The following is a 15,491-nucleotide window of genomic DNA, read 5'->3' on the forward strand; positions in this document are numbered from 1 at the left end:
GTGAGCCAACTATATGTGGCCACCAAATCCTTAGGGTAGCCTCTGAAACTGCCTTCTAACCACAATAGCTGGAAATTGTTTGGCCCCGTATCATGTCATTTTGAGGCAGGGAATATGGGAGAATTGTAATGTAACTTCTAGTATAGATTTTACAAAGTCCCCGAAGTCCCCCTCTCTAAAAAAGAAAGGGAAAAAAAACATTGATCTCCCTCTATGTAAGATGACCAATTGTAGCTAGTCCCTGACTTATAACTATAATTGAGATGTAATTATGGTCATGATTGCTGTCATTAAGTGGGTCGCCATGTGACTAATCCTGATTTTATGACCTTTTTTTCTAGTGGTCATAAAGCCAATGCTGCAGTTGTTAAGCTAATGCCATAATTGCTAAATAAGCTAATGCCATAATTGCTAAGCAAACGCCACGGTTGCTAAGAGAATCAGTGGGTATTTTTTGCTGGAAACTGGAAGTAGACCCCGGAAAACAGGAAAAAATGTCAAAAATCATGGATATATGACTGCAGGACATTGCAAATGGCTGTAAAAGTTAGCCAGTTGCCAAGCACCCACAATGTGATCACACGGTAATGTTTGTGCCATATGTGCCATCAGAATTTCAAAATCGAGTTGTAGGTACCTTTGGGGGGAGGGCAGGGTAAACAATTGGTCATTAAGCAAGGACTACCTGGAATCAGATGGCGCAGGTTCCCCTTTACTGCTTGTTCCAATAGAGACTGGGTAATAAACTCTCTGGGATGCTTTGCTTTGGATTTTTGCACTAAACAGGGTTGGGCTTGATAGCCTCAGTGGGACCCTTCCATTTCTATCATTTTATGCTCCTGTCCATCCTACATCATTACCACAGATACAGTAGATACTATCTTCCTCCCCAGAAATGTTTATTGCAAATACCAGATATAGAAATATTGGCAGTTTCTGCCATACGCAGTGTTTTGTTATACGAAAAAAGGATGTTTTGCTACCAGCAGCTTTTAGATTTCATGGACTAAATATAACTATAGGGATTGTACTATTGCTCCCAGAAGCGAGAACTTGGAAAATGTTTGGCATATTTCAAAAAAGAAATAACATAGCTGCAGTTTTATGCTGAGTTTCAGGGAAAATGTGATAGAATCTGCTGAGAGAAGGGGAAAGAGAATGGTGAGTTGATAAAGAAAAGATATCTGAATCTTGGGAACAGAGAAAGTGTAAGAAAGAAACTCAAAACAACACTTTGATTGAGTTAAGTAGAAGGTGGGGATACAACAGACTTTCAAGATTTGGTTACAATACCTTAACCGTGTTAAGGTTCCAATCTATTCCTACATTATACAACTTTAATGGAGCCTGCCTATCATGGTCATAAGTCATGATGGTTATAAAGCAGGTGACCCGTGTGACTGATTCAAGTTTACAACCTTTTTTTTTGCAGCATTTGTTAAGTAAAATGGCAGTTGTAAACTGAATCAATGGTTCGCTAGGGTTGGTTTTGCCAAAAACTGGAAGCATTGCAAGTGGATTATAAATGTAGTCCGGTTGCTGAGCAGATCACATGTGGTCATGTGACCCTAAAGCATGGAGACGGTCATTGGAATTTCGGAACTGGGTCTTAAGTATCCCCAGGGAGGTCTGTCATAACTTTGAACGGTTGCTAAGCGACCAGTCGTAAGTTGAGGACTATATTTCCTGATCCTGCCTACATCAATGAGCTGATAGAAAAAAAAGCTCTGTTAAACTATTTTTTTAAATTCAGTGAAAAATGCTTAAGAACATACTATATGGGTACGCTATATTATTACTGACACCCACTCTGTATATATGTGTGTTTGTGTGTATCTGAATCATAAATCATAGTTAAAACAAAGACAGTTCACCAGAGCAAATGTAGTTAGATTGTAGTTAGATACAACATTCGTCAGAGCTGATCCCGAATATAGGAGACTGATTTTCTGCTATGTAAAAGTATATTTATGTATGTTTGCATGTATCTTATTTTGCATTCCGACTGAGACATGCCCCATATGTAACGGTTGTCCTCCTCCCTCCCTTTCAATAATCTCTCTATTATTGCCAGGGGTTTCTGTGGCTACTTTCATCCAGATGTTCAGGCTGAAGAGGTAAAAGAGAGGAGTGTTTCTCTGTCTGTGACGTCACTCTATCTGCAGTGGTTTAACATTCACATTCTAGTCACCAACTGCTAGAGTTACAGAGAGACAGCTGGGGGGGGGAAACCCTTAAAGATGGAAGTGAGTAAGTAATTGCAGGAGAAGAGATTTCCTGTTTTCCAAGGAAAGTCATGACGGAGGAAAAGGACTATAACTGAATAAAATCCACAGTTTTGGGGATACTGTTAGCCCTACTATATAGACCAGACTAAGAAATCAACTCCACAGGAAGATTAAAACGACTTTTATTATGATTGTCTATGGCAGTGTTTGTCAGACCTGGCTACTTTAAGATGTATAGATTTCAACTCCCAGAATTCCCCAGAATGGGACTGTTTAATAGCCAGTTTGGTGTAGTGGTTAAAGCACTAAGCTAGAAAGTTGGCGACCATGAGTTCAAGTCCCCCCTTAGCCATGAAAGCCAACTGGGTGGCTTTGGGCCTGTCACTCTCTCTCAGCCCAACCCACCTCACGGGGTTGTTGTTGTGGAGAAAATATGAAAAAGAAGCTGTATCTGATGTGTTTGCCTTGAATTATTTGTAAAAAATAATAAAGGCGGGAAACAAACAAATTGGGACATAAGGAACGGCCTTGTAGCTCATGGTAAGTTTTATCAGAACATTCCCATAGCAATCCCTGAATCTCAAGATGCAAATGTTTCTTCTGAGACCATTGTTCTCTGTAGATAACAGAAGGGCAGGAAGTAACCTGACATCTATTACATTATTAGTTGTGAATATATATGCATGCATCATTTCCCCCCCTTTTCGGAATAAATGAGAGCATCTCGTTGTCTTCAGGGATGTATCTCTCACTATTCCTTTGGAGAAGATCCTTCCAGTATCTACTGTCAAATAAACACTGGAGCAAGGCTAGATTATTAGTTTGGGTTAGTGATTTCCATCCTTGGCAATGCTAAGACTTGTGGACTTCAACTCCCAGAATTCCATGCTGGCTGGAGAATTCTGGGAGTTGAAGTCCACAAGTCTTAATTTTGTCAAGTTGGCCAATCCTGCTTTGAGTCTTGTGTTTTGATTCCACATTTATACTAGAAAAACACTAAACCTACATTCAAAATCAACCTGAACAACAGGAGATAAACACAAGCAAGTTTCAACATGGAGAAGCAGAGAGGGAGGTTGGGATCTGATCTGAGACCTGCCTTGGAGACTTAAGTACAAGAAGTATTATGTATGTAAATTAGGCCTGGTTCCACCAATAATTTGTCAAGTTAATTCTTTTTTTAATGAAAAATTAGTTAAGTAGAGTGTAGAATGCATCTAAGAACAAGATGTATTATTTAAACAAAGATAACAACACCATGTTACACCCGTGCCAATAAGACTGGATGCACTCAAAGTTTGCTGTGTTATGAACTGTAAAATTTGAAATAGAATTGATCTTCCTTATCATCTTAATACCACAAATTCAGAATTCAGCTTTAAATAATACAATTTAATTAAAGTCAGATTGAAACCCTTGAGGAATGTAATGGTTTTGGAAGACTGTCAGAAAAAATTCTTCCATATTAAGCTGGATGGTGTTGCTTAATAAAAAGAGGTTTGAAAATTTGGTCCTTATTTACCTCAAAAAATTGAAGAGAGAAGGAAAAAAAACAGCTCCAAGTATGAGTGCTTGGAAAGAACCATTATCTTTATTTAACTCCCATCCTTGCTCTTTTTAATATTGTTGATAGCATACACATCTAATTTAAACAAAGCCTTTATTAATTAAGAGACGTCAGTTGAAATCCTAAATTTTCTGGTAAAAACTGGATAGATGCTACACAATTTTCTGCCCAGAGTCATGAATACATGCACAAGCATGGGACAAATTTTCCCAAGTTCAAACCACAAGAAATAAATAGAAATTAAGTTGTTTACTGCTTTCAATACAGTTGGTTTTAAGATATGAATGAAAGTTTCTCCATTCTGCCTGGAGGAGCTGGTTGTCTGCAAAGCTGGACTGCAATCCTGTTGGGGCTGTAGCTTTGTCTGTGCATGCAAGCCCAGTCCCTACCAGATACACTTCAAAATTTCCTCCCTACTCTGTCTGAATAACCCAGATTTTCCAGGCAATGCAGGAAAAACATGACACATTAGCTAGAATATATGAGACAATTTAACAACCTCGTGAGCCTAAGATACAGAACCCTCTCCCCCCTCCTGACTCCCCCCCATTAAAGTTTTGGATTTAAATAATGGATTCTCCCTGTGTGCAAAGGAAAATGTTCCAGGAAATCAAGGTGATGAGAATAGTGTGGGCCTTCACCAGCCTGAATGGCTAATACAGTAGTCCTTGACTTACAACAGTTTGTTTAGTGACCGTTTAGAATTACCGTAGCACTAATAAAAGTGATTTCCCATCAGTCATTGCAACAACCTGACGGTCATGTGAACAAAATCTGGGTGCTTGGCAACCGGCATGTATTTATGATGGCTGTAGCACCATCCGGAGGTCATGTGGTTACCATTTGCAACCTTCCCAGCTGGCTTCCAACAAACAAAGGAAAAGAAGAGAAGCTGGATTCATTTTAACTGCATGATTCATTTAACAATTGCAGAGATTTATAAGAACTGTGGCAAAAAAATTGTAAAATTGGGTGGGACTCACTTAACAACTGCCCTGCTTAGCAACATAAATGCTGGTCCCAATTGTAGTCATAAGTCAAGGACTACTGCGGGGTGGGCTGATCCTGTGACCCCAGAGGTCACCTGACTGTGACAGTGATGAGGGCATTAAACTTCATCAGAAGCAAAACAAGCTATAGCTTATGGCTTGTTTAATGGAGAAAATGCTCCTTTAACAGCCAATCTACTAAGGATGACTTAAGGATACCTGTCTCAGGTATGGGTTAGAAGTGAGATGAAGGGAATGTCACGAAGATCTGGCAGAAACAACTTGTTCACACCCAGAATATATCTAAGTGGGAAAAGTGGGGTCTCTGATAAATTGGTAGGAAAAAAAAACAGATAGTCCCAGGGATCCGAAATTAAACTTATCAGCCACAAACCAGCCTCTTTGAAAGCCATTAGGCTGTTTAATCACCGATAAATCTACCAAATACATTTCTCCCTATTTTAATCTCCCTCACTTCCTGATTTTTGCAAGTCAAGCTGTGATCAAATGCACAAGAATTTGCACTAAATTAGTAGTCCTGTTCCTAATTGTTTGGATGGGTTGTTCTAGTTTCACACTGAGCATTGGCACTGCTCCCAGCGTGGCGCCACACCCCCACAACCCCATACCGTCATGGATGGGAAGCAGCTGAATTGATTCTCCTCAGCTCAGCTGCACTGCAGCTCCAATAGCAAAATTTCATTTTTGCAGCGTTGGAGCTCCTTTGAACCCCTGCCAGTCCCCCCCCTTCTGGCTCTTTGGCTTTCTCCCCCCCCTCACCCCCTCCCTCCCCAAAGCTGCTAAGGTGCCATTGTGCTCCACTGTCCTGGCCTTGGGCTTTGGAGCAGCTTTGCAAATAGTGACCTGCTTTTTTAAAACGCTTGTTGTTGCTTTTCTGCTGCAAACTGGGTGTGAAGCTGGGGAGAGGGGCACCCATTTTGGCATTGCTCTGTTTGGCCAGCTGGAGGAAATGCTGGCCAGCCACTGGCTTATTCTGGCTTCAAGGAAGTAGTCTTACAGTTGCCACTTAAACAATCTTCCGTTTGCAGACCAGATTATTTGTATCTTTAAACCTGAATAGGAAGGTGGATGATTTCACATTGCTGCATCCTTAAAAAAGCAAGGGGAAACTGTCCCTGGGGGAATGCCCGCTCAAGCTCCCCTTGTAGGGGAATCCAGGTTAAAGGGAAAGCTGGTGGTTGCTTAGAAACAGGACCCAGGGCTTGTCTTTTTCTGGGGACTTGTTTCCTTGCTGTGCAAAGCTCTGCAGAGACCAAAAAGAGAGATCAGGGCACTGTTTACATCCCAGCATGTAACTGGAGAGGCCCAGAACAGAACCAGAATAACTGAGGAGAGAGTCGTAAGCGTTGCTGGAGGACCCTTGCTGTGGGACGCCCTGTCCCAGGGTTGAGATGCTGACAAAGAGGAATAGAAGCCGAGCTCCTTGCTCTCTGTGTAAGGCCAGCTGGAGAAAACCCACATGTAATTTTGTGCCTTGGCATCCCCCCCCCTTGTAATCTCTTCTCACAAGACTGCAGAATTTTTCTTTTCACTTCCCAACCTCTGGGCCTTTGCTAGGCCTCAGCCCTAAATAATGAAGAAAAATTCTTTTGAAAGGGCTTGTTTGTGTTACATTTCACATAGATTAGTTTAAATTGTCTTATAATGACTTGGGGATACAACAAATCGATTCAAAAACAACTTTTAAAAGACTGCATCATCTAAATTAATATGCTATGGAAATTACGCAGGGATGCCAGCATATTATATTGGGTGTAGTATAACAATATATCATCTGAACACCATCATCATTGACAAAATCACCACCAGTCAATTGCAAAAGGCAGCTTTGCATGGAACAATTTACATTCTGTGATGATACTTTTAAATATCATCAAACAAGAATATTTGCCTATCCCCTGTTGTTGGGAAGGACTGGATAAAGATGCCAAATCCAGTCTAAACATCTGGCTGACTGTGTGATGATACATAATAATAACAAAGTCAAGCTGTTGGTCACAATGCTGTGACTGAATTCTTCTCATTTTTTTTAAAAAAAGGCAGAGCTTAAATTGCACCGTTGCTGTTCTTTTTGACCTATATCTTACAGCTGCAGCTGAATATTCAGTGGCTTTCAGTTGTGCCCCAGAATACAATCCCAAATTAATTCACAATTAATATTGCCCATCAAAGAACTTCAATATACGGCAAAAAAAATTTCTGGGGAAACTTTCTCAGACAGTTTTGGCTAAAGATTCATGAAATCTGGTCCAGCAATTCAAGAAAAAAAGAGATGATTTCAATGAAATGGCCCACCCCCTGGAAATAATAATAATAATAATAATAATAATAATAATAATAATAATAATAGTAGTAGTAGTAGTAGTAGTAGTAGTAGTAGTAGTAGTAGTAAAGTTGGAAGGGACCTTGGAGGTCATCTAGTCCAACCCCCTGCTCAGGCAGGAAACCCTACACCATTTCAGACAAGTGGCTGTCCAGTCTCTTCTTAAAAACTTCCAGTGTTGGAGCATTCACCGCTTCTGGAGGCAGGTTGTTCCATTGGTTAATTGTTCTAACTGTCAGGAAGTTTATCCTTAGTTCTAGGTTGCTTCTCTCTTTGGTTAGTTTCCACCCGTTGCTTCTTGTTCTGCCTTCAGGCGCTTTGGAAAATAGCTTGACTCCCTCTTCTTTGTGGCAGCCCCTGAGATATTGGAATACTGCTATCATGTCCCCCCTCATCCTTCTCTTCGTTAAATTAGACATACCCAATTCCAGCAACCGTTCCTTATATGCTTTAGCCTCCAGTTCCCTAATCATCTTTGTTGCTCTTCTCTGTACTCTTTCTAGAGTCTCAGCATCTGTTTTTGCATCGTTTTTTTTACAAAACTGGATGCAGTATTCCAAGTGTGGCCTTACCAAGGCATTGTAAAGTGGTGTTAATACTTCACATGATCTTGATTATATCCCTCTGTTAATGCAGCCTAGCACTGTGTTGACTTTTTTGGCAGCTGCAGCACACTGCTGGCTCATATTTAAATGATTGTCCACTAGGACTCCAAGATCCCTCTCACAGTTACTACTATTGAGGAAGGTACCCCCTATACTATACCTGTACATTTGGTTTTTCTTGCCTAAATGTAGAACCTTACTTTTTTCACCATTGAATTTCATTTTGTTAGATAGCGCCCAGTGTTCAAGTCTATCCAGATCCTCCTGTATCCTAAGCCTGTCTTCTGGAGTGTTGGCTATTCCTGCCAGCTTAGTGTCGTCTGCAAATTTGATGAGTTCCCCATCTATCCCCTCGTCCAGATCGTTGATGAAGATGTTGAAGAGCACTGGGCCCAGAACAGAACCCTGGGACACCCCACTACACACTTCCCTCCATGTAGATGTGGTTCCATTGAGGACCACACGCTGAGTGCGGCCGGTCAGCCAGCTACGGATCTATCTTGTGGTGATGCTGTCTAACCCGCATTTTTCTATCTTATCAAGTAGTAGGTTGATAAGTAGTAGTAGAACCATTTTATTGACTCTGTACCATCTGTAACAAGATGTGATTTACCACAAATACCATTCCACTATGATGGTGTACTTCAAACATTTATTTAGTTTTGCAAAAAACAGAACAGAAAAACAAAAGGCACGATTTTCCTCCCCAAAATAATTTTGCCACCCTTCTCCCTCATTCCCCAAATACAGCAAAGCAAAACAGCCAACTTTGACTCTGGTAAAAGAAATGGGAATGGTCCTTCCTGTCTCCATAGAAACAGAGGTTATCTACGGAACAAATTGAGGCAGTGAAGAAAAATATCATCCATGCTTTTTTATTTCTTATATCAATGTTTATCAATCTTGGCAACTTTAAGATGGCTGGACTTCAACTCCCAGAATCCCCTAGCCAGTATGGTTGAAAAACTCTGCCTTCCTTCATCAAAGCAAATTGGCTTGCAGTCCTTTCCAAGACTCATTGATGCATTAATCCCTGTCAATCCAAGGCATTACGTGGATTTTGAGGAAAATCAGCACAAAATAGCAAAGTCCAATATAGGTTTCTTAGTGGCTCATTTCTATACCGTAGTCATGAGAAACAGTGTTTCTCAATTTCAGCAGCTATGTGGATTTCAGCTCCCAGAATTCCCTATGTTCACATGACTGCCTTCAATTGCTTTAAACCATCATCATATATCCAGTCTCACGTTCTGGAATTCAAGAAACACTCAGTGGAAAACAATTGTTTCAAACCAGGAAAATAACCATCGTCACTTGAGAGTGGCTATGATTTCTAAAGCAGACAAAGGATGCTGGTTAGGCATCAACATATAAACTCATAGTGTAGACCTGTAGTTGCTTGCAACTTTCTCTCCACTTCCCTTCAGAAATTACTCTTAAATCAAGAAAGTTCCTCCTCTAAGTGGTTTCCCTGCCTACATTGTCTGCGTGGGCCTTCTCTGAGCTGAAAGCTGCAATTCATATCAGCTTATCAGCTGGACTGAGCTCTTAGAAGTATTATTCATTGGAAAAGTTGCAAGAGCTATTTTTTTTAATGATGACAATGCGGGGAGGGAGAAAAAAATTGAGTTTTGAAAATTCTGCTTCTCCATTGCTCTCACTGTTGTAAATCTTGGCTAGTCTGAACAAAAGGTATTCAAGTCCTCTGGATCCTTTTCAGGTTTCCCCAAATGATAGGTTAAGAATTCAGATTTGGGAAGTTAGGTTGATAACTTTGATGTCTCTCTGTCATTCTTAAAGGACCTAGCTAGAGATCATATTTTTTTGGTGAATCTGAAGGGTATGCAAAAAAGAAAAAAAAATCGAACAGGTAAACCAAATTGCAATATTCTTTTGTTCTTTTTATGCTCTTTTAATTTTCTAACAGAAGAATTGTAATTTTTGTTCTGGGTAGAACTTGGCTAAAGTAGGAAATTGAAATGAGATTTTGTTGTCTGACCTCGGTGTGAATTTAAAAGACTTTCAAGACACAAGTCCTCTTTGTTGAGTTAAAAATAACTATTTGTAAAAACTGGGTTTTAAATACAGCCCTTTATCTTCCCTCAATTTGTTAGTGTCTCAGTTCACTAACACAGCTTTCCCTCATTCATCAACAGAGCTCTTTTCTTGCAGTCTCCCCTTGCTCCGCCACCCCAAATTCAAACAAGACAAGCACAACTGGTTCTATTTACAAGTCACAAAACAGGGAAGAAATGGGTGTCCAGAAGCTGGAAAAATAGGGTGGGAGGTAGAATGGGGAAGATTGATTCTTTCCGCCTCTGTCTGTAAAAGTTGTAGAGTGAGAGAAAGAGAGACTTTGATTTTTCCTCTGAAGGTTTTTAGGAAGTATGTTCACTGGTGCTTCTCTTTTTGATGCAATATTCCCAAGGCTTTTTGGGCAAACCTGGGATAGACAATAGGATGAAGCAGGTTCCCCCAAAGATCAGAATTGCTCCTGCAGACACTGCACAAGCCACAGACCAGGAATACTCATATTCCAGTGGGATGGTCTCATTGGAGGTGATCAGGCACCGGACCGATTGTCGGAAAATCTCCAAAGTCACCAACACCATCAGTCCTGGAAGGGAAATAAAAAAAAGAGGGATGTAGAAGAGCAGGCAGAACTAGTGGGTGGAGTTAAACATGTCATCAATTTATAATTCTTGCATCACTACAAGAGATCCAAGTCCAGCGCATGAATTTCATTGACCCTTATTAAGTGCCAATTTTGTGCTGACCGTTAGTTGACTAGATTCTTGTCTGTAGTTTTGAATAAATCTTCTATGCGGCAACATTGCGAATGCTCCTGATTCTTTGTGCCTGACAAGAAGACAGTGTAGGGCAGTGTTTTTCAAATGTGGCATCTTTAAGATGTGTGGACTTCATCTCCAAGACTTCCCTAGGACATTCTGGAAGTTGAAGTCCACATGCCCTAAAGCTGACAAGTTTATAAATCACTGGTGTAGGATGTTCCCCTTTAGATATTCCCAGCTGTGAACCAAGACCACAAACAAGCAATATAGAGCGGAACACTGGATTAAGCTAGGCCACTTAGAAGAACCTTGTGTGGCTCCTTTTATCTATCCTTAGGTGGATCTGTGGCCTCCTTATGTTTTAAGGCAGGGATGTCCAACCTTGGCAACTTTAAGACCTATGGACTTCAACTCCCAGAATTCCTCAGCCAGTCATGCTTGACAATAAAATTGTCAAGATTGGACAACTCTGTTTTAAGAAATGTCATGGTTAAAATAATATTTCCCCCATTCCTTCCACCCCATCTACTTCAGGAAAGAAAAGAAAGGTCTGCAGAATTCATACCTGATATTATAAAGAAGCACGATGCTGGCTTCAGGAGAAACTCAACTCCTTTGCTCAGGGCCATTGTGATGCAGAGGGATCCCATGGCCATCAAGGTGATGCTGAGGAGGGACACAACGGCTGCCGTGATGTTGAGTTCTATGCAGTGTTGCCAAGCAGGGGAGAAAAAGTCATTTCATTCCACCCAACATTTCACAGAGGAAAACAGGGGCATACTGGCAGGATAACTTGTGCGCTGTCTCTGATGTGGTCAGCAAGAAATCATCAATATCTAGAGCAGTGTTTCTCAACCTTGGCAACTTTAAGATGCATGGATTTCAGCCTGGGGAATTCTGGGAGTTGAAGTCCACACATCTTACAGTTACCAAGGGTGAGAAACATTGATCTAAAGTAGCTGCTTCCCTCTTCATGTGTTGACCACCAAATCATAATTCTTGTTAGCATGACTACAGCCAAACATAACTGAAGGTATCAAGTTCGTGAAGGCCATTTTAGAGCAATACACACTGGCATGAGTATCATACATAAATGTGATGCTCAGGGCTATAATGTGAGCAATCATTAGGTATAGCTCAGAAAGTTGTGGACTTAATAGCAATGAGAATGGAAGAGAGAAAGCAGTGGAGACACAAGTCACATATCAGCACATACACTCTATCTATCTATCTATCTATCTATCTATCTATCTATCTATCTATCTATCTATCTATCTATCTATCTATCTACCTACCTACCTACCTACCTACCTACCTACCTACCTACCTACCTACCTACCTACCTACCTACCTATCATCTCTCTCTCTCTCTCTCTCTCTCTCTCTCTCTCTCTCTCTCTCTCTCTCTCTCTCTCTCTCCATCTATCATCTATCTAGGTCAGGGGTGTCAAACTGCGGGCCCGCAGGCTGGATGCATCATAGCAAAACCGCGCCCATCCCATTGCCGGCAATGGCAAAAAAGTCACGATCTGTCGTGACACGTCACATGACGTTGCGAGTTTGATCTAGGTAACGATAAAGGTTTCCCCTATCTAGTCATGTCCGACTCTTGGGGGTGGTGCTCATCTTTGTTTTTTAGCTGAGGGAGCCAACATTGTCCAAAGATACTTTCATGGTCATGTGGCCAGCATACCTATATGCCGAGGTGAATGGAACATTGTTACCTTCCCACTGAAGTGGTACCTATTTATCTACTTGCATTTGCATGCTTTCAAACTGCTAAGTTGGCAGGAGCTGGGGAAAGTAACAAGCACTCACCTTGTCACACAGTGCTTGTGTCTCAAACTCAGGCTGTCAGCTTCCCAGCTGGCAAGCTCAGTGTCTTTAATCACTGAGCCATCATGTCCCCTACTGCCTGCCTCCCTCCCTCCCTCCCTCTTTCTATCTCTCATCTCTCATGTATCTAATCTAATCTATCTCATCTGTCTTTCATCCATCTATCTGTCTGTCTTTTGGGGATATAATCATATTTCCCAAAAGATGAACAGCTATTTCTTCTCAGTCCCAGCAACCTTCAGTGTAATTTGAGATCTTTTGAATAATACCCTGGGAGCATTTTTCATGAACATTTAAAGATCTTTTTTGATTGAAAGCTGCAGTGATTAACTGTTTGAGATTTTTCAAAAATGTAATGACTAAAAGAATGCCCAGATTTATTAGGTGGCGGAGTTCTTAAATTTAAACCATGAAAAGTGGTAGAAATTGATTTTAACATCATTTGTAACTGGATTATTACATTGTGACTGTGCCAGTATCAACTCAATGTTTTCTATAGTTAGGAGAGCTATTTATTTATTTATAATGCATATAGCCAACTAACTCACACACAGTGACTCTGGGCAGTGTACAACATTAAAGATCCTCAGTTTAAAATTCACAATTTAACAATTTAATCCCCTTTCACCCTTTAAGATAACAAGGTGTTAGTACATTTGTGCACAGAAGCACCTACAAATTTATTTTTTACAAACATTAAATGCCCATTCATTTTCTGATTAGCTGTAATTATCTGGGCCTTTGCTTTTTTATGCTTTCCTAATGATTTGGACTTCAATTTCCATAGTCCCCAGCCAACATGGGTGACAGTCTGAGAATTATGGGATTTAGCCCAACCCATCTGGAGGGCATTTAGGATGACTGCAGCAAGAAATCTAGATGAAGCCAAGTTAGAAGCAGGAGCTGCAGAACCTGAAGAGCAGAAAAATGTTTATTCTCCAAAGTGATTGTTGCATAGTTTAAGAATTTAATGCAGAAACAGAATTATATTTTTTTCTGAGATTTTGATAAACATTTTCATTGAGACCTCAGTTGCCATCTGGAATAAGGTGGTGGCGGTAAAATCTCTGAGGGAGATGGGCGGTTGAGAAATACAAAATATAAGCAAGCAAACAAACAAAAGTTTAGGTTGGATTGCAAAATCTTAGCATGCAGATTTTAGCCTGCTTGTTGTGGCATTTCCCAGAAGTGTTTTTTCCCAAAAGGTAACTGGACTTTTTTTTTTCCCAAAAGGCAACTGGATTCCAAGAATATCCAGTTACCTTTTGGAAAAAGTACCTTTGGGTCAACGATGACCTGGATAATTGAGACTCTCCATAGACATTTGTTGTGGCTTGTGGATAAAGAGGATAAAGCAACAGAAGAGACATCTAGATACCCTTCTTCGTCTTCTTGTGCCATATCAGTTATCGGACGTTGGCGATCATGTTGGTGATCCTGTTTTTATCAGCAGCCGCACAAAAAAGTGCTGCTGAGTTTTGTCCAAACCAGTCCCTTAGATTTTGAAGCCACAATGTTCTTCTTCTGCCTGGACCTCGTTTGCCTTCAGTCTTTCCCTGGAGGATTAAATGGAGTATGCCATATTTTTCTGGGTGTCGCATCACATGTCCGAAATATTCTAATTTTCGTTTTTTAATTGTTTTGAGGATTTCCCTTGGCTTTCCCAGGCGGCTTATCACCTCCTCATTTCTGATCTTGTCAACCCAGCTTATATGTAACAGCTGCCTGTAAATCCACATTTCAAATGCTTCCAGTCTCTTCAGTGGCCTTCTGTCAGAGAAACAACTCTCTACTCCATAGAGCAGGATAGAATACCCACTAGATACCCACTGGGAGAAAATTAGGAATGAATCTAACCAGACATAAATAAAATAAAAGCTTTTTGTTAGAGCTTACCACATAGTGATACTGCATATTGGCCAGTAGCCCTGTGCAGGGAAATCTAGACCCTTCTAGAGCATCTGAAGCATCTGCAAAATCCCTGTGAGAGCTATTCAAAACACCCAGTAGATAACATTACTGAGATTCACTATGAGGTTGGCCTTCAGCTAGACCTGGAGTCCTAAACAGGTGGCTGAAGCAGTCTTGTGACATTTTCAGAGATGAGTTTGAGTCCATTAGTCCTGAGAAAATGGACATGGTCCTTGTAGTTGTGAGTGTGGTCAACTGTGTGTTAAATCCCTGCTCTTCCTGGTTGCTTGAGACCTCTGGGGATGAAGCATGTGCAGGGATAAATGTGTCTTTGAGAAGCAGGATAGTTCCACTGGTTTTGAAAAAAGATAGTGGTGTGCCTGTTCTTCAACAGGCCAGCCTTGGATCCAGTTGAACTGGGCAACGTTCATACAGTCTCCAACCACAGGCGCGGAAAATGTAAATGTTACCAGTAGCTCATACTCAAATTCTGATTTGAATAGAGAGAACACTGCATGTTCCACCCATGTTAGAGCAGCAGGTTAGGGTTGTGTCAATCATTTAAAGCAGGGTTTCTCACTTAGCAACTTTAAGATGTATGGACTTCAACGCTCAAAATTCCCCCATCAGCCCATGCTGGCTGGGGAATTCTGGACACTGAAGTCCATACGTCTTAAATTCATTGAGATTGAGAAACACTGCTTTGCAAGGTGGTGAGATGGCTTATTCTTTCCCCCCTCTATTCAGCATGATTCAGCATGATTGGTGGATAATACATGGCCGATTCAACAAGAGAGATCCCTTAGAACAGTGATGGTGAACCTTTTAGAGACCGAGTGCCCAAACTTCAACCCAAACCCCACTTATGTATCGCTGGGTGCCGGGTGGGCGTGGCTGTTGGGTGGGTGTGGCCTGCTGGGTGGGCATGGCTTCAGTGGTCATGGCAGATGGGTGGGTGTGGCCAACTCAATGTTGCTCCTGGGGAGGGACACCTGTGGGGGCCGGGCAGGGTTGGGGGAGATCCAGAGGGTCTCTGGCGGGTGGTGCAGTGGGCAGGAGGCTGGTCCTGCGGGGTGAGGCAAGGCAAGGTGAGGCAGGGTGGGGGTGCCATTGTCACAGGGCGAGGCAGGGGCCTGGCACCATCGCCCCCCACACACAGAGGCCAGAAAGCGCATGGGTGCTGGGATGCATCCAGCCAAATGGGACCTCGGCAAGTTAG

General features: G+C 41.4%; 1 protein-coding gene across 1 annotated transcript in view; it reads right to left on the reverse strand.

Annotated features, from left to right (window-relative positions):
- Positions 1-10,108: 10,108 nt before the first annotated feature.
- The window catches only part of LOC107282472 (voltage-dependent calcium channel gamma-6 subunit), a 34,154-nt gene continuing 28,771 nt past the window's right edge, over positions 10,109-15,491 (reverse strand). The window contains exons 3-4 of the mRNA XM_015810248.1: positions 11,091-11,228; positions 10,109-10,350 (exon numbers count right to left, since the gene is read on the reverse strand). Of these exons, the coding sequence (XP_015665734.1) occupies positions 10,112-10,350; positions 11,091-11,228 (377 nt within the window). The 3' untranslated portion in view covers positions 10,109-10,111. The remainder of the gene's footprint in view (positions 10,351-11,090; positions 11,229-15,491) is intronic.

The sequence above is a fragment of the Protobothrops mucrosquamatus genome, unplaced genomic scaffold (genome assembly GCF_001527695.2).
Source record: "Protobothrops mucrosquamatus isolate PMUCROS unplaced genomic scaffold, P.Mucros_1.0 scaffold8, whole genome shotgun sequence".
Lineage (NCBI taxonomy): Eukaryota > Metazoa > Chordata > Lepidosauria > Squamata > Viperidae > Protobothrops > Protobothrops mucrosquamatus.